This window comes from Athalia rosae, chromosome 8 (genome assembly GCF_917208135.1).
Source record: "Athalia rosae chromosome 8, iyAthRosa1.1, whole genome shotgun sequence".
NCBI lineage: Eukaryota > Metazoa > Arthropoda > Insecta > Hymenoptera > Athaliidae > Athalia > Athalia rosae.
Genome location: NC_064033.1, coordinates 2,881,948 through 2,898,860, shown reverse-complemented (window position 1 = coordinate 2,898,860; position 16,913 = coordinate 2,881,948). Strand labels below are relative to the sequence as shown.

Genomic DNA, 16,913 nt, shown 5'->3' with positions numbered 1-16,913 from the left:
GAAAAGGGAATATGTGTACGGAACGCGTACGGTTGATTAACTGATATCCTAATTATACTGATTGCTACGCCCCGTCTAATTGAATCGCCGAACCCCAACAGCCTAGTGGTGTGCGAATATAGTAATCGAATCGAATCAGATCAAATAACGATATTTAATTCGAATTTCGAATTTTGGATTGAGAAAATACCAAAGACTACAGTCTTCGCTAATCCTGAACTGTTTTTTTTCTCAGCTCAAACCTCTGCACGTTGACTTTTTTTTTTTCTCCCAAAAAGTGGCGGGTCGGGGAGGGGTGGGCGAAGGAAGAGACGAAAAGGGAGGTGTGGTGCGGGGTGGGAATTAAGTCAGAAGGCATAATCTAGAGGTCCTTGGTTCATAAATAACGCAGGCTAGACACGTCATCGAGATAATACGAAGAAATTGCTGTGGAGCAGCAGAAGCAGCGAGCGGAGCGGTAGCAGCTCGGAAGCTGGGGGGAGAGTTAACTCGGTGTTTCTCGTATACACAACGAAGTGTAACCGTACGTATACATAGACGTACGTACGTATGAATATCTCACACGTAGTGGGGGATTTAGAAGAAGAAGTCTTAACTGCGGCGGGTAGGTCGTACCGATTCGTTAGACCGCCGTTGTAATGAATCACGTGACGAGGACTCCGGATCGCCGTTCTTGCGCGTTACACGCGTGACACTTTTTTAATATTGTTTTTTATGCCTCGGAAGAAGAAAAAAAAAAAAAACAGACAAAATCTGTATCTCTCAGTTTTACGCATAACGTCGTCAATTACCGACTCGAAAATATCATCGTCTTCGTAGGTACCGCCCACGCTCGTGTCCCCCAGGTAGTTAATAACTTCGCCCAGGGATTTTGTATAATGTTCTAATAATGATATTTCGAAAAAGTTTTCCCCCTCTCCTTCTCTGGAGCTTTACTCGGACTTTTTTTCCCCTCCTCTTTCCACCTGCATTCAAATGAGATACATGTGCGCGGTAACCCCCTCCCCCCTCTCCCCCCCCACCCCCGACAAAAGTTACCGGCGGCAACCTCCCAGGTGTCCAAGAATCCAATTCACCCGGATAACGAATAATGCGAGGCTTACCCGATACGTCTTACTTTTCTCTCTTCTCCATCCCTCCGTTGCGCGCATAAAAATGCACGAGAGGAGCAACGCGTGTCTTGGAAAGCAAAGACTGATTAATGAGTTTTCACGGTGGTTTCAGCTGTGTTATATTACACTCGAGCCGTTCAACGTTCTCATTCACATTTATTTTGTAACACCTCGCGAGACGATTTTTTTCGGCAACCCGCAGCCGTTCCCGCAATCGAAGAATCCTATCGACGTTCAAAGATTTACATTTTTCGGAGTCGTGTCTCGCTATTCGTTTTCATTTTTATCTCATCTCTTCGAACCGATTGGGAATTTTCGGTATTTCATCGACGTCGCGTTGTCGCTATCAATCAAATAGGACCGAAAACGAAACGAAGGAGAGAAAAGAAAAGAAAAGAAGAAGAGAAAAGAAAAAAAAAACAAACAGGGGAAAAGGAAGCGCCCACGCCGCTTTACTAACTAACTATTGATCCTCGTTTCGAGCAGCGAGTGCAGCGCGTTGAGTAATTGAAATCGATGCAGATAACGCCCTCGTGCTTGATCATCTGCCTTGTGCCCTCGTTCCTTTCATTATTGTACCAACCTACCGAGAAGTTGAATCAATTTTTCAGTTTCACCGTACGGCCACGTCGAATAACGTTGCACAACGAGGTAATATCGAAACGACGGAGGCACGAAGTTCGTCGGACTTTATTCAATCATTTATTTGAGTCTTCCGAGTGGTCGGGATAAAATGAGGCGGGAGTCGATGATGTTACCGGTGAATTTGGGGCGCGTTCGAGAGCGACTAATTTTTCCACTACTCGAATCTGTCGAGGTAAGGTCTCTGCGTTTCGTAAATCGCACGGCACGATATCGCCGTCAATTCCTGTTCTTCGGCGGTGTAAGAATGACGGACGTAAGACTGAACCCCGTTTCTACCGATCACGCAAGGCAGCGACATGAAAACGTCCTTTTCCAGACCGTGTCTGCAGCCCTGAAAAACGCATTTTTTACTCCGAGCGCCCTTTTTCCCCGTTTCATCGTCCGTCTTCACGGGACGAATTCGAACCTTGACGTAAGTAGAAACGGTCAGACAAACGCAGGTGTTCCTAACGATCGCGTCGACGATTTCACCCGCGCAGATACCGGCGCCCCAATTGCAGCAACCCTTTTTTTCGATCATGTCGTCGGTGCTGTTCACCACTTTCTCGTGCACCTCGTTCCACCCCTCGGGATCATTTTTTTGGCCGATCTCCTTGTTGATGTCCTTCAACTTCATTCCCATCACAGCGACGGCGGACCAGACCGGTACTGAAAAAATTCGGGGCTCGGCGATGAGGTGACCTTTGAGGGGGGGTGAAATTTTTTTCAACGTCGTACCGGAGCTCGCCCCGTTCTCTCCTATCACCAGGGCTTGAACGGAACTGGCGGAGATCCCGAGCTTCTGCGCTATGAAATACTGGAAACGACTGGTGTCCAAAAATGTTCCGAGACCGATGACGCGGTTCGGCGGAAACCCGGACATCTTCATCGCGGCGTACGACATGATGTCCACTGTAAGAAGGTGGACGGTTGATTATTGCGGGGTGAGGAATTGGAGGATTCTTTTTTTTATTCTTGTTCATTTTTTAAGAGCAACGGGTGTACCGGGACTCGTCACGATTACGAGGACACTGTTCGGCGCGTATTTGCAAACGTTCGTTACGGCCGATTTGTAAATCTCCAGATTCGGCTCGAGTAACTCTTTCGGGTCCTGACCCTTCTCCGCCTTTCGTCCCGCGGTGAAAACGCAAACGGCGGCGTCGCGCGCCGAACCGAAGTCTGCAAAAAAAAAAAAAAAACGTAACTTCGGATACGGAAACTCGATCGTGTTCGACGAAGCGAGTAATTCGTCACCCTTTGTTCCGACGATTTTCGGATTTCCCAAGAAAGCTGCGGCGTGGCTGAGGTCCTCGGCTTGGGCCTTGGCCAAGTCCTCGTTCGAGTCGATCAGTACCAACTCCGATGCCAATCGCTGTAAGCAAAAAATAAAAAAATGAAAAATTTTAGGGGTCAATTTTTGTCTCCTTCGATCGTTACGCTTTCTTCGTCGAGTTTTTCCGCTGGTTATAAGATCTCCTCCGTAATAATCGGGACGCGGCCCTTTATTTTTTTATCGTTTCTCATTTCTCGGTGTCTCTTCTCTCCATCTCCCAATCCGCCGTCTGCCGTCTTGGATTAACGACTTTTCTCGAACGTCACCTCTCATGATTAATAGACGCTCTGATTGGTACCTACGATTTGTCGACGTGAACGTCGACCGCTGGAAACCGCCCGTCCGTACGAGAAAAAAAAAAATAATAAATAATACATCTCCGGGGACTAATTAGTGGCTTCCGAAAACTGAATTCTTTCCCTACCTAATTTGAAAATAATATACGGAACTCGGTCGTTCAATTGGCCCCTGCGATAACTTGTGATTTTCGAGTGACGCGATGTCGAGTCTAATTTCCGCGGATGGTTGAAGATTTTTTTTCCTTTGAATGAAATGGGAAAAAGAAAAAAAAACAAACTGACATGGGATCGTTTCATAATCGTTGTACATCGAAGGAATATACGCTAATGACGTAACGTGTTCTTCAGTTTAGTCAGGTAATACGTCGTCGTTCGACTAACTGACACAGTTCTCGACGGTTCGGGTTTCCGACGACCTCGTAAAACCCGGATGGTTCAAAATCCGAAACATCTCGTTAACACGATTATTACAAGGAAATTTTACGACGTCCCGTGGGCATAAAATATTCATCCGGCGAATAAAAAGGACTCTAGCTGATTTCTCTCTCCCTTCCGTCGCCTGCTCCATCGAAACTCGGAAAAAAAGTTTTCGTCTGTTCGTTCAATCGTCATTATTTTATCCCCCCGTAAACCGGGCAATTTCAGGGCGTAAAATAAGCGCCGGGAAAAATTGACCGGACTTTGTACGTTGTTTTTTTTTTTTTTTTTCTATTTTATATTTCATCCTTTTAGGTTACAAGCGGCACGAAATCGGCGAAGAATAAAATTATTCCACATGTTTTACCGCACGCGATATTCGGGAGGAAGTGAAAGTGGAGGAAAATGAGGTGAATCGGTCGATGTAGAAGCGGAAATATCAATTTTTCCGAACCTCGGGGGAATGCAATCTTGTACCTGTCCGCCACGTCAGACCCTTGCGGAGCGTATAAACGCGATAATTGCCAAATACGAAAGAAATTGCCCGGCTCAACAACGAAATTGGACCAACTCGTCAGCCCCGAAAATATGCAGCAGCAGTCCCTGTTTCCAAAGATCCTCCTGCTCCCCCTGTTGCCCCCGCCCTTCACCCTGTCACGTTTCCAACCCGACGTCTTCCTGCTGTCCCGGAACATCGCTCCTACCCCAACAACCCTCTCCGGGACCGGGACTCGCTAGGTATATATCCAGGAAAGACCTCTGCCCCGCTCTCAAGGGCTGTCTGTCCCTCTACAAAAGACCTTCCGTTCTACCGGCGAGCGTTACCTGCCCCCAAAAATCCCCCTGCTGCTGCCCGAAAACCTGCCGCACGTCCAACGTAAATTGTTGCCCTATATCGGGAAGAAATTTATCGAATTTTCCGCCGAATCGTGCGTGCAAATCGTCGGTAGCGAACGGAACTTCGTTGTCGCGTTCTTCGCAGAGCGGTTCTTCGAGAATTTTTTGCGGATCCGACAATTTTAACGGTTTTTCTAATTCTTGTCAACGCTCGCAAAGACCGTCGTGTGTCCGGGAGTCGAAAACGAACCCTTGCGGTATGGAATGCGCGAAAATTACCAGAAGGAAAGATTCCGCGAGCTGCTGCTCATGTCCCACAACTTGTTGGATGGCACCGTCGTTCTCCAGCACATCTGGTAACGAAAATTGCTGCAACACCTCGTGCCCCGCGAATGTAAAATCCAGTAGAAAACGATTGACTGTATTTGACGATCCTCCCTACGCTACTTATAATCCGGAAAGGGAATTCAGCAGCAGATTCATTCGCCTCGATTCCTGCTACTGCGAAACCGACGATTCCTCCACTAGTCTCGAAAATGGATACAGATGCGGATGAGGGGAAAAACTTTTTTTTTTTCCTGTACGGAATAAAAATACGAAGATGATGGAAGAAATTGGTATGAGCGATCGGACATTCAGAAAACCGCAGAGAAGGACGAATCGAATAATAAAAAAGGACATTGCAAAAAGGATGACAAAAAAAAGAGACTGGTTCCTTTTTTCGCGTTTTCGTTAGCAAGCGGTTATGTAATGAAAATATATCACAGAAGTTATAAATAGTTAGAGCACACCAAATGGTCCCAATTAAAATTTTCAGAGTTATTTGAAAATCGAAGTTTTTTTTTTTTGGCTAAAGTGTTCTGTCGTATCGTCAAAACGCCGAAAGCTAATTCGAATGGGTGTAAAAGCACTAATAAATTCCTTGTGTTTTATCCCGGTGCTAGAATTAAATTTTATCTTCTATTTTTGTGTAGGAGTTGGGCGAGTTATCGAAAAAAAAAAATATCTATCTACGGTAGTAAATCTCACGGTTATAATATTATTACGACGACGGCGGTTATGAAACGTGTTTAAAACGCAATCAAGTATTCTCCGTATATTTCTATCCGTACCACTTCGGAGATAACCTCGTTACGAGGGGGCTCCCTTTCACAAATGCCGTATCATAAAACACGCGGCTATTATAAAACTATTAAACAAAATATCGGTGTGGAAATACGTTATACCAATCACACAAAATACCCGTAATGTATCTATTTCGCGGTGCGATGTATCGTTCTCGACGCGATGATGACTCTTGTAAATTTTTTCTACCTTTTTTTTCCTCACTTTTTCATTTTATATTCGGTTACGAGGAGGAAGAAAAAATAATTAATTTCGAGGGAAATTTTTAACGCACGCGTTTCGCACCTTGAAGAGAATCGCTACGGCGATCGCCACCCCCGTCTGACCGCTTCCGACGACGACGATTTTCACTCGGTGACCGTCGACGGGGTATTCGGTTTGTCTTGTTAGTAAAAATGTCGCGGTATTCGCCCTCGATTCGCCAGGTTTCTTTTTCGAGTCAGTCATTTTCATGGATGACTACAACGATCGGTCCGGTTTCAACGTACTTTGTAAACCCGTTCATTTATACGGTAGGAAAAGCGAAAAAGTACGTCATAATCGCGTCAACGAAACCTGCAATTTTCCCCGCTTCGGATAACTACCGAGTCGCAAAAACTGCGCTCTGAAGTCGTTAGTTTATCCCCGTAGAAATAAATGAAGTACCGCAGAAAAAAACTTATCGTGGCGGGGAAAAAATTTATTCTCAATTTGGACTTCGACAAAAAAAAATTGAGACAAAATAATTTTGTGCACGAATTTTTTCTTCCCGTCGACTCGTCTCTCTCTCTCTCTCTACTCCTCGTCAACGTCGTCGCGAGGTTCCCGAAGGATACCGCAAGTCCTGAGCACGTTTCTTATATCGTCGGCGCACTTCTGTACCGCCAATTTTTCGGAATCCGTTAATTTCTGTCTCACCGTGTGGTAGACCCCGTCCTTTCCGATCACGCACGGTATCGACATGTAAACGTCCTTGTCCATCCCGTGGGAACAACTCTGCGAGGGGAAAACGAAATTTTCGTGGAACACGTTTTCTCGACGATATATCGTTATCCCGGACAATTGGTACGGCTTTATCGCTCACGTGAATGTAAGTTGATATCGGTAATACGACTTTTGTGTTCCGAACGATCGCATCGACGATCTCAGCCGCTGAAAATCCGATGGCCCAACACGCCGGGCCCCTCTCGCCCATCTTTTCGTTGAGGTTCGCGTCGCTGTGATAAAATAAAAGGTAGAAAGAACCGGAAAAATCAAATTCAATCAGAGGAGAAACTCTCACGAACGGATCATAAACCTCTGCGTGATAAGAAATTAATCTTGGTAATAAGAAGAAATCGTTAGTTTGAAAAAAATTCATCCCGAGGCTGTATCTGCAGATTTATCTCGATCCCGAGGTTGTTGAGATCTTTTGAAAATATTCGATCGATAGAAAACTGACCAATCGTTGACCGCCCGGGCGACGTCGTTCCATTTTTCGGGATCGTCGGCTTCGCCCATTCTGGGATTGATGTCCCTCAGTTTCATTCCGGCTACGTGTACGCCGGACCAAACGGCCACTGAAAACAGGGTAAGAATCTAGTCGTTCGCGAATGAAGAGGTGGTCCCTACGCGCGAAGAAGCCCTTCTTCTACCTCGATATCGATTTTGCGAAGTCCTTTCGGACTCCGGTATTACCTCTCACCTGAGGTGTCACCTTGCGCTCCGATGCTCATGCAGCTGACGGAGGCATTTGCGATGCCCAATTTTTTGCCCAGGTAATTTTGAAGCCTCATACTGTCCACGAGGGTACCCGTACCGACGACGCGACTCGACGGGAACTTGGACAACTTCCAAGTAATGTACGACATCACGTCAACCGGCTGGGTCGCCACGAGTAAAATTGCCTTGCAGGCGTGCTTCGCTATACCGGGTACGATTTTTCGAAACAATCCGAGGTTACGATCGACGTCCGATTTCTGACCGGGATTCGGCTCGATGGCTATTATCACGACGGCGGATTCCTTCACGACGGTGATATCTGAAATTGTGGATTTTTTCATTTTTTTCTTTTGATTTTCTTTAGTTTTACAATTTTCGAAGTAGCCGGTAGTTCGCCGATTCCTATCGGTAAGAAATTATTACTGTCGTGTGTCTCGTACAAAAAGATCGCTATGCTAAAAGTTTCAAATGCCGATCTACGGCTCGGATATATTTCCCCCGGCTCCGCGGCGTTCGGATAGAGTCGCCAGATTTTATTTTCCTTTCTTTTTTTTTTTTTTTTCTACTTCTTCGCTCTTCTCCGTCGCACAAAATAACCGTTTTAAAATCCTAAACTCAGTCTCTGGTTGTCCGGACCTTCCACTTCTAACGCACGGTCGGCCGCCGATCTGCGCGCCGATAAATAAATAAATACGTAATATTTACGACCGCGCTGGTGAAAACAACGGAATTGTTCGGTGGACCGTGCCCCGTACAAAGATTTATCCCGAGATTAAATATATTTCAAGTCTTTCTCCATATTTTTTTTGTTATTCCCCTCGGTTTTTCCCCTCTACTCGTTGTCTCCCCCCTCTACTTCTTTTTCCTACGGTTTTACATGCCACGGGGGTTGGCGTTGTCGGGTTCTCCACACCGTTCCGACAGGTGATCCTTCAGACGGACCGATGGGCATCCGAGATCTTGGGGAAAATGGGTGAAGAAAAAAAAGGAGAGACACTTTCACGTGCGTCGGGACGTATCAATTTTTAGTCCCAGATGAAGACGGAGAGGTACGCCGATGCTCGACTTTCTGGTTTTTTTTTTTTTTTGTTTCTGCTTTTTCGAAACCGTGAAAGAAAGAAAAAAAAGCACCGGAAAATTCGACGCACCCGAATGACCCGTCACGAGTGGATTTCCAATGAAAACTCCGGCGTGTTGAATGTCAGCAGCCTCCGCCATGGCTTTCTCGCCGTCCTTATCGATCAGGCATACTTCGCTGGCCATTCTCTGAGCGAAGGAAAAATGAAAAATGCGATGAAGTAGAAATTTTGAAAGGTGAATAAGATTTCGCTCGAGTTTATCAAGCTTCGTGGAACGTACCCTCATTAGAATCGTTACCGCGCAAGCCATGCCGATTTTTCCGGTACCTATGATCGAAACTTTGACACGATGCGGATAGTTCTCGCAGGGGCCCACCTGCGTCGTTATCAAGGCGTTCTTGGTGGTGGTCGTCGTGACCGGAATCCTATTATCCTTGACGAAGAGTAAAAAAGAAATCGAATAGTACGAAGGAAAAAAAGTCAGTATGCCCATTTCTTTTTTATCTCAATGTTGGATCACGTTTGAAAAGATAAAGAAACGCGGATGGGGCTACGAGGTAGGATCTACCACGCGTAGGTATACGTTTAACCAACTAACGTCACAATCATTTTCTTCCTTTTTCTCATGATCATCTGCCATCACAATCCCCCCGATACTCTCGTTCACCGGTTGTTATCTGTCCACCTGCAACAATCGTGTACCACCAGGTCGAACATAGTCCACAGATTATACCGGCCCGGTCGTTAGCGTTCAGGTTAGATAGTTTTTCTTTCTTTTTGTCTCCTTTTTTTTTTTTCGTTTTCGTCTTTTAAAAAATATACAACGAGTCCCAAAGAAAATGAAAAAACGCACAATTAGACGTATTTTCCGAGCATGAAATTTTCTCTTTCTCTCACCGTTGTGGTACCTTTTTTCTCGATGCTCACCGCGAGGGCTACGCGGTATTTGGAAAGAAATAAAAGTGCGGACAAGCCGTGAAGAAGGAGCTAAATTAGAGCAGGTGTTTGTCCATATATACAGGCCGATGGTCGATATGTATATGACGTTAACGCCACGGGGCCTCGGGTAATCAAGACGTTAGCGTCTTATTCTTTCCCCTTTAGATTCTCTTCACCTTTTTCCCAGTCGCACATCTTTCTTTCGAAACTTCAAAGCCGCCACTTTACGATTAACAGCGAGCTCCGGGCTAATACAACTGAATACAGCGGGTATAATAATTTTAAAAATCGATAATTTGGTCCGCTGCCTTCTTCGTCCGATGTGAAAAAAATCTATCCCTCCTTTTCGTTACTTTCCCTTTCTCGTAAACTGGAAATTGAACTTCGGCGCTGTTTTTTTTTTTTTTTTTTTCCATTCTCACGGGAACGACTCTATCGCGTTACAGTTCCTCGACTGTGATATGAAAAAGCACCTGCAGAATTCTCGTTGAACGAACGCGGCGGAGGGGAGGGCGGCAAAAGATAAGAGGAGAGATGAGGAGATTCCGCTCTCCGGTGGTGGTCCACGCGCGTTCCAACGGAAGGTGGGGGAGTATGCAGATCCGGTCAGCCTACGCGCCGCTTTGTCCGAATGCGATGCGATGCGATGCGATGCGACGTGCCGCTCAGAAACGATGTTGCTGCTCCGCCGGCTCCGCCGCGGATAGAAGGAGTTATTTTCTCATACTTTCGACTCTCTTTCTTTATTTTTTTTTTAGTTCTCTTTGTTTTTTTTTGTTTTTTTCATATCCCGCTCCGTCTTTTCTCCATCGTAACTTCCCGCTCGCACCTGAACAGAGATCTTTACTTATCTCCGGCACCGAGTTGTAAATTAGTCTCAGGTAGTCCGTCTGCCTCTTGTAAATACGCACGTGCACCACCGGTGTATACCCCCCTCCCCGATGTAAAAAGGGTCACCCCCGAAAATATCTCTCGAATAACTCGAAGAACGGAAAATAGAACGAACGGCAATTTTATTCCTCATCGGAAGCGGCGTGTAAATTTCAAAAAAAAGCCATCCAAAACGGAGCAAAGTAGATGCGAAATCCGATATCCGTTTTTTCACTTTTACCTGGTTATTGAAAGAATATTTTTTTCTTCTTCGTTACTTTTCTTCGGTGAAAAAAATTTGGCGCCGGATAGTCTTGATACCGTTTGTCGAGAAAACGTGTTAAAATCATAAAAACTTTTTTCGTTTGCTTAGGATCGAGATCTCAGGTTTTTTTCTCTCTTTTTTTTGGACGCGCGCTCGAAATGTTTTCACGAACAGATTTTCCTGTCTTCGGTTTGATGAATTATACTTCGACTCTTCAGGTTGGAAATATGGACGTCAGTTTTTTTTGTTGGAGAAGAAATTCAGATCCACGGATCTCGACGCGTTCAAATTCTTCCGAATTTTGTGTAGATTCGATGACATTTTTTTTTTTTTTATCGCGATGCGTGTGTGAATAGGAGGTACAATACAAGCCCTACTCGGTTATTGATAATTCTTTGAAGCTAACGAAGAAAGTTGAAAGGGAAGAGAGGGAGAAGAAAAAAACGAAATTTAACTACCTCTCATTCGTCAGTATATTGTGGCGCGTCTGGCCTCGGCCACGGCGATAGGGATCGCTTGTCAAGTTCGAACTTATTGAATTCTGCAGTTTAAATAATATACGAGAATATTTCTTCGCCGAGCACGTGACCGTTACCAGCCGCCCTTCGTGCACATACAGGTATACCGTAATACAGTTATAAAGAACGATCGCGAACAAACCTTTTCCGATTTTATCTCAGGGGTAGATCGAGAGGTTAACGATCGATCGCTAATTGCCGAGTATGGAATCGAACGACCCCCAAAAAAAAAAAAAAAAAAAAAATAACAATCGCAATTGCCAAAATATCGCGTCACACCAGGACCGAAAATTCGAACGCCCTTTTTTTTTCAACCCTCCCTCGTTTTTCGAATGACCAAAAAAGTTTAGAAAAAAAAAAAAACAAACTAAAAAAGGAAAAACGCCGCAGTGTTTGGACTTTCGATCAAACGGTCCGTCATTCGATACGCGACGACCGAGAGGACGACGATTCGAAGCGACGCTGCGATTTCTCCGGTAACCGGATACCCGGCGCAGAGTGCATCGGGGGCTAGATTTTATCCCTCTACAAACTCCCGACTCCTACTCCAGATCCGGAGCGAAGCGCACTTGTAAGATGCACCGGTAATCCGATAGTAATCGCTCGGAAAAACAACGGAGGTGTATATATATATATAAATGCGGCCTTGAACTCGATTCACCGGTACACGGGATGAGAGAATCGTAACGCGATCGTTTTTGTTACATAATTTGTCACGAAAGTTGCTCGTTTTTTTGTTTTTATTAATTTTTTTTTTTTATTCAAATTTTGATACCCGCGCAGATCTCCTCCGTTCGTAGAACGCTGACTTCGCGGGGCGTAGCGATACCCGAGATGCCGGTGGTTCGACTCGCCGCGTTTTAAACTTTTGCAGGACCGTCGAGCAAAACGGACAAACAAATAGCCAATTAAAGTTCCAACTCCGTAACAAACATGCGCTTGTATCAGCTGCATTGTGAGAGGCTCGCGGCATGTGCCGTTTCCTCTCCATCCCCCAACTGGTACCACCTCGCGAACTACCGATTCCCAAGAAATTCAGAAGCTCCGATACATCCCGACCGCAGAATTTCGAAGCCCGGTAAACTCGGCGAAATGGAGAAGGAAATCGAAGAGGATTTTTTTTTTCTTCCCTCTCTCTTCCCTCTTCAGTTCATCCCGCGGGACAGCAACGATTTCTGGATAGTTCGCGAAAATTTCGCTATCGAATAAAATAAACGACGGCGATACGTGTACGACGATGAGAACGGGAGAGTTTTTATCTCTCGGAGGTTCGTGATTCGATTTTTACCTCCGGGGGGTTTGGATGTTCCGTCTGAAAATATCGGCAAAGTTTGAGATACGTGTTGCGGTAGGGTCGTCCTTTTGTTTCGTACGTACGATAGGGGGCGAGGTCGACGCGCAAATTGTTTATGTTCGTGTCCCGCCCTATCGAATGCATCCAGTCGGAATGGAGAGTGCGGTAAAATAATAATCCATTGCCGGATCGTCGGACGCCGAGTCCTCCTATATTGATAAAATGTGAGAATATCTCGTTCCCTTTTTTTCTTTCCTTTTTTTTTTTCTCTTCTCCTCACGACGTACATAATTAATTCCGTTCCCCTTTCGCGGTTCGAGTAGGAGGGCGATGGGGGAGTAATTTTTTGGGCAAACAGCAATTGACGCGCTCTTGTACCGTTCTCGCGAGTATTATAAAACGCCCGGTGTATATCGTATGTATAATTCGGATCACGTACATTCGGCGAGATAAACGACTGCGTTCGATTTGATTTGACGTTGCGGGAGCGCCGTTCTCCGCGGGATTTAACGTATGTATGCTTTATGTACATCGGGAAAAGAAATTCAGTATTCGAAACATTCGGATTGCTCGGGCGTGTAGAGGAAGGGGAGTTGCGAGAGAGAGAGAGAGAGAGAGAGCGCGCGCCCCTAAGACTCGCTGAGAATATTATACGCGGAGAAATACCGAACGCGAATAACAGACTCTCTATGTATACGTGGTACCAGCGCGCACGGCCTTGTCCGAGACTTTGGCACGGCATCTCCGCACCGTTCGCCTTCGTTCTTTATTCCTCGGGCTTTAATGTTATTAAGAACGTTAAAGAACCCGAGACCTCTGCTTCTCTCTTTCTATCTCTTTTTATTTTTTTTCCTCTCTCTTTCTACGAAAGCTCGCGAACCGAAAGCCAACGACGACCGACGCGATGCCAACGACTTCAAAGTAATAACCCGGTACACCTCTACCGAGGAGAATAAAAATCTCTCCTTCTCATTCTCAATTTTTATGATTTATCACATTAGCGTACCCCCCACCCCCTCCCCTCCCCCCATCAACTTCGTATCTCTATACGTACGATTTCGTTATGTTAATAGATCCCAATTACCTTTGTACAGATAATGACGCGTTTTGCTTTTTTGCAAAAACTGCATCCGCGCCTGAATCGCATCGTTGCGTTCATTTTTTTGTTGTTTTTTTTTTTTCTGATTTTCGCTTCGTTCCTCGCGCGGGATTCCTCGGAGTCAATTAGAGGGAGCTAATCGCGATCGGGTCGTGTATGAAAACGGCCGTTCGGCCGGAGGTCCCACCCTTGTAGCAATAATTAATACCGTGACTCAAACACAATAGTTGCGGTCTTCTTCTTTCTTCGTTACTTATTTTCCCTCTTCTACAAGTTCTACCTTTTAGTGTTCTTTGTTTCTCGGTCTTTGGGTAACCACCACCACCTCGAGGATAGAACGGGGGGGGGAGGGGGATAGAGGAGAGTCGGAGAGTCGGAGAGAGAGGCGTGTGCGATGTTATCAGGGTACGTGTATCGCGTTGCCGCCTCGCGATCCTTTCGAGTAAAAGGTATTGGTGTGTACGTACATTATGTACCGTATATACACACGTACGCGGGGTATACGTATATACATACGTTGAGAGGAATACACGAGGCGGTCGGTCGCGCGAGGGAATTAATACTCGGGGTATACCGCGGCCATAAAGCTTCCTTGCGACGCGGTAATTACGCAGCGTGCACCGCGGTATTATCCTGCCCCCCCTCCCTTCGAGTATATATACGGGGGGATTTTATACACGTGGGGGTATATGGTACGTATGATACGTCGGTGTGCGTACAGTGCCCAACGGACACCACCCCGGCGCCCTTCAAAGGACCCCCTTATAATGCGCCGATCTCACACAGCTTTGACCACCGACGCATACATATGTATATATATATATATGCCGATTACGATTACGATTGGTCGATTTCTGATTCGCATTGGAGATCGCCACCGGAGACGATCTCGGGCTACGCCGGTCGCTCCGCGGCGAACGGCGCACGGCGCACGGTATTCGCAAATTAATTTACAATTTAAAACCGTTCGATGGCGAAAGAAAATTATACGGGATTAAACGATTCGCGAACGATATAATTTAGAATTGCTGAATTTAATGGGATTCTATTGGCGCGATCTGTATCTCGCGATCGTTTCCATAGTGGGATTAATTTTATCGGCGAACTTTTACTATTTCAGCTACGAAGATCGAGAAATTGGCGACAACTCGATCGATTTTGATCGATGCTACGATGAAATTTGATTTTCTCTCTTTTTTTGTTTTCAAAGAACGCGATACACGAGATCAATTTATTATTTGTTACAGATTTATTCGTTCATTGCGGTGTTACCGTGATTTTATTTAGTGTCAGTCGTGATCATAGCCTTAGATTCTCTCGGTTTTGGCGTCGGATGTCTATTATTTTTGAGTTTCTCTATGGACTTTGAGCCCAGGAATCCGAATTCACAAAAAAAATTGATTTTTTTAGAAAATTGATTGAGTTATCGACAATTTTTCGCTCTTCGGAGCAGAAAAAAAGGGGTACCAGTTGGATTTTGTTGCGGTTTTCGAATTAACGATGAAAAAAAGATTTTTCTATGAATTCTTATGTATTTTGATCTCAGGAATCCAATTCTAGAAGAAAAATTGATCTATCTCCGAAATTGCTCGAGTTATCGCCAATTTTCACCTTTTTGGGGTCGGAAAAAAAAAATTAAGTTCTTGACGTATTCTTATGTGATTTGAGCTCAGGAATCCGAATCCAGAAGAAAAATTGATCTATCTATGAAATTGATCGAGTTATCGCCGTTTTTATGCATTTTTTTGCATAAATTTGAGGATATCTCGAAGGGAAAAAATCGTAGCTCAATTTGGACAACGGATTCGTGTTCCCGAAGTCAAAATACGTAAGAAAAGTGCCATACGATTAATTTTAAAAAATAAAAATTTTTGGCCAAAATTTGAGATTTTTCCAAGGGGTACCCCTTACGATTTTTTCAAATTTTGACCAAAAATTTTTATTTTTAAAAATTGATCGTATGGCACTTTTCTTACGTATTTTGACCTCAGGAACACGAATCCGTTGTCCAAATTGAGCTACGATTTTTTCCCTTTGAGATATCCTCAAATTTATGCCAAAAAATGCGATAATTCGGCGATAACTCGGTCATTTTTGAAGATAGATCAATTTCTCTTTCAGATTCGGATTCCTGAGCTCAAATTACATTAATATAGACTAAAAAATAAATTTTTTTTTTTCGACCCCGAAAAGCTGAAAATTGGCGATAACTCGGGTAATTTTGGAGATAGGTCAATTTTTCTTCCAGATTCGGATTCCTGAGGTCAAAATACGTCAGAAAAGTGTAATACATTTAATTTTTAAACTACTTTACTTTTGGCCCAAAAATCGATTTTTTGTTTGCTCAAAAATCGATTTTTTTTGGCTATTCAAGGGTAATCTCACGTATAATCAACTCCGGGATCCAAATCTGAAAGCCAAAATCATCTACTCATGCAATCGATCGAATTATCATCAATTATTCGCTGTTGGGAGCAGAAAAATTAAGAAATATCGATTGGTTTTAGTCGTAGACCTACTTTGATTCGTCGCAATCCATGCATGGGTCGAAATATTCGCATTTTTTAATTTACCAGCGAGCCCGAGCTTAGCTGGAGTCAGGTAGCCACGAGCGAGGGGGTTTGTTGTGGGGCGTAACCTCTGCTCAGCCCTGAAGGTGACGTCTCACAACAAAACGCTACGCTGCTGGCTGCGCGGACTCCAGCAAAGCTCGGGTTCGCTCGTAGACCAAAAAATTCGAATATTCAACGCAGAAATATCCTCGAATTTATGTTACAAAAAGATTAAATTGCGATAACTCGATCAATTTTGTAGATAGATCAATGTCACTTGCAGATTTGAATTCCTAAGATCAAAATATGTCACAATACATCTTCAAGTCAAACCGTAAGGTCAAAACGTATCGTACAATCCGTACAATTCACGAACGAAGGCGGAAGTATCAAGGAGATGATCGTAAGACACGATGTCGAAGTGGTTTTAAAGTACATATTGTACAGCAAAACGTACAGGTACAACACGAAAAAAATTTCAAAACTATTAACGAACAGAATTTGCATTGATATGGAAATCAGACGTAAGAGAGGAGTCGAGGAGAATTGTACGTGGAGTGACAGATCGGCGGGGGGGGGGAGGGGAGGGAAGCACCTTCTTCATGGTTCTTGCTGCCGTAGCCGCCGAGGACTTAAGATGCTAAACGTCTTTGTATCCTTCACTTTTACGCATACCTCAGCTTTTCTCAACACGCCTGTTTCAACTCCTCCCTTTTCCCCCCCGTATTCGCATTCGCACAATAGCTGCGTTCGCTTCTTCGTTCCCGTTGAGATGGCAGCGTAACGACGGTGCAAATAAAATGAAAAAAAAAATGAAAAAAAGTATTTTAAAAAACTTTTCCACCACGTTACAGGTAATTCAACGATCTT

At 44.6% G+C, this 16,913-nt stretch overlaps 3 protein-coding genes across 14 annotated transcripts in view; 1 reads left to right on the top strand and 2 right to left on the bottom strand.

The window, feature by feature from the left end:
* LOC105691043 overlaps positions 1-16,913 on the top strand; it is a 149,187-nt gene that overhangs the window by 42,288 nt on the left and 89,986 nt on the right. The gene's annotated exons all lie outside the window — the stretch shown is intronic.
* Positions 305-6,200, bottom strand: LOC125502051 (L-lactate dehydrogenase A-like 6A). 5 transcript variants are annotated; one of them, XM_048659581.1, is made up of 6 exons: positions 6,033-6,200; positions 2,991-3,108; positions 2,742-2,915; positions 2,475-2,648; positions 2,164-2,405; positions 305-2,088 (listed from the first exon to the last, which is right to left on the bottom strand). In XM_048659581.1, exons 1-6 carry the CDS (start codon positions 6,198-6,200, stop codon positions 1,912-1,914), a joined length of 1,053 nt encoding a protein of 350 aa, XP_048515538.1. In that variant the 3' UTR covers positions 305-1,911. The 5 variants fall into 5 exon arrangements, with proteins under 5 accessions (XP_048515538.1, XP_048515536.1, XP_048515535.1 ...); XM_048659579.1 differs by having other exon boundaries at positions 2,164-2,648; positions 2,742-3,108; XM_048659578.1 differs by having other exon boundaries at positions 305-2,405; positions 2,742-3,108.
* Positions 6,449-9,146, bottom strand: LOC105691036 (L-lactate dehydrogenase-like). The gene is made up of 7 exons (XM_048659595.1): positions 9,105-9,146; positions 8,787-8,939; positions 8,576-8,693; positions 7,411-7,746; positions 7,168-7,285; positions 6,811-6,943; positions 6,449-6,722 (listed from the first exon to the last, which is right to left on the bottom strand). The coding sequence occupies exons 1-7, from the start codon at positions 9,144-9,146 to the stop codon at positions 6,522-6,524; spliced, it is 1,101 nt and encodes a 366-aa protein (XP_048515552.1). The 3' UTR covers positions 6,449-6,521.

Coding starts and splice junctions, on each gene's coding strand:
- LOC125502051 (XM_048659577.1), bottom strand. CDS start 6,200: ATGAAAATGACTGACTCGAAAAAGAAACCTGGCGAATCGAGGGCGAAT. Junction 3,109..6,032: donor CCGTAGCGATTCTCTTCAAG/GTGCGAAACGCG, acceptor TTTTGCTTACAG/CGATTGGCATCGGAGTTGGT. Junction 2,649..2,741: donor CGTAATCGTGACGAGTCCCG/GTACACCCGTTG, acceptor ACCTTCTTACAG/TGGACATCATGTCGTACGCC.
- LOC105691036 (XM_048659595.1), bottom strand. CDS start 9,146: ATGGCAGATGATCATGAGAAAAAGGAAGAAAATGATTGTGAC. Junction 7,747..8,575: donor ACTCGTGACGGGTCATTCGG/GTGCGTCGAATT, acceptor CCACAATTTCAG/ATATCACCGTCGTGAAGGAA. Junction 6,723..6,810: donor CGATATCAACTTACATTCAC/GTGAGCGATAAA, acceptor TTCCCCTCGCAG/AGTTGTTCCCACGGGATGGA.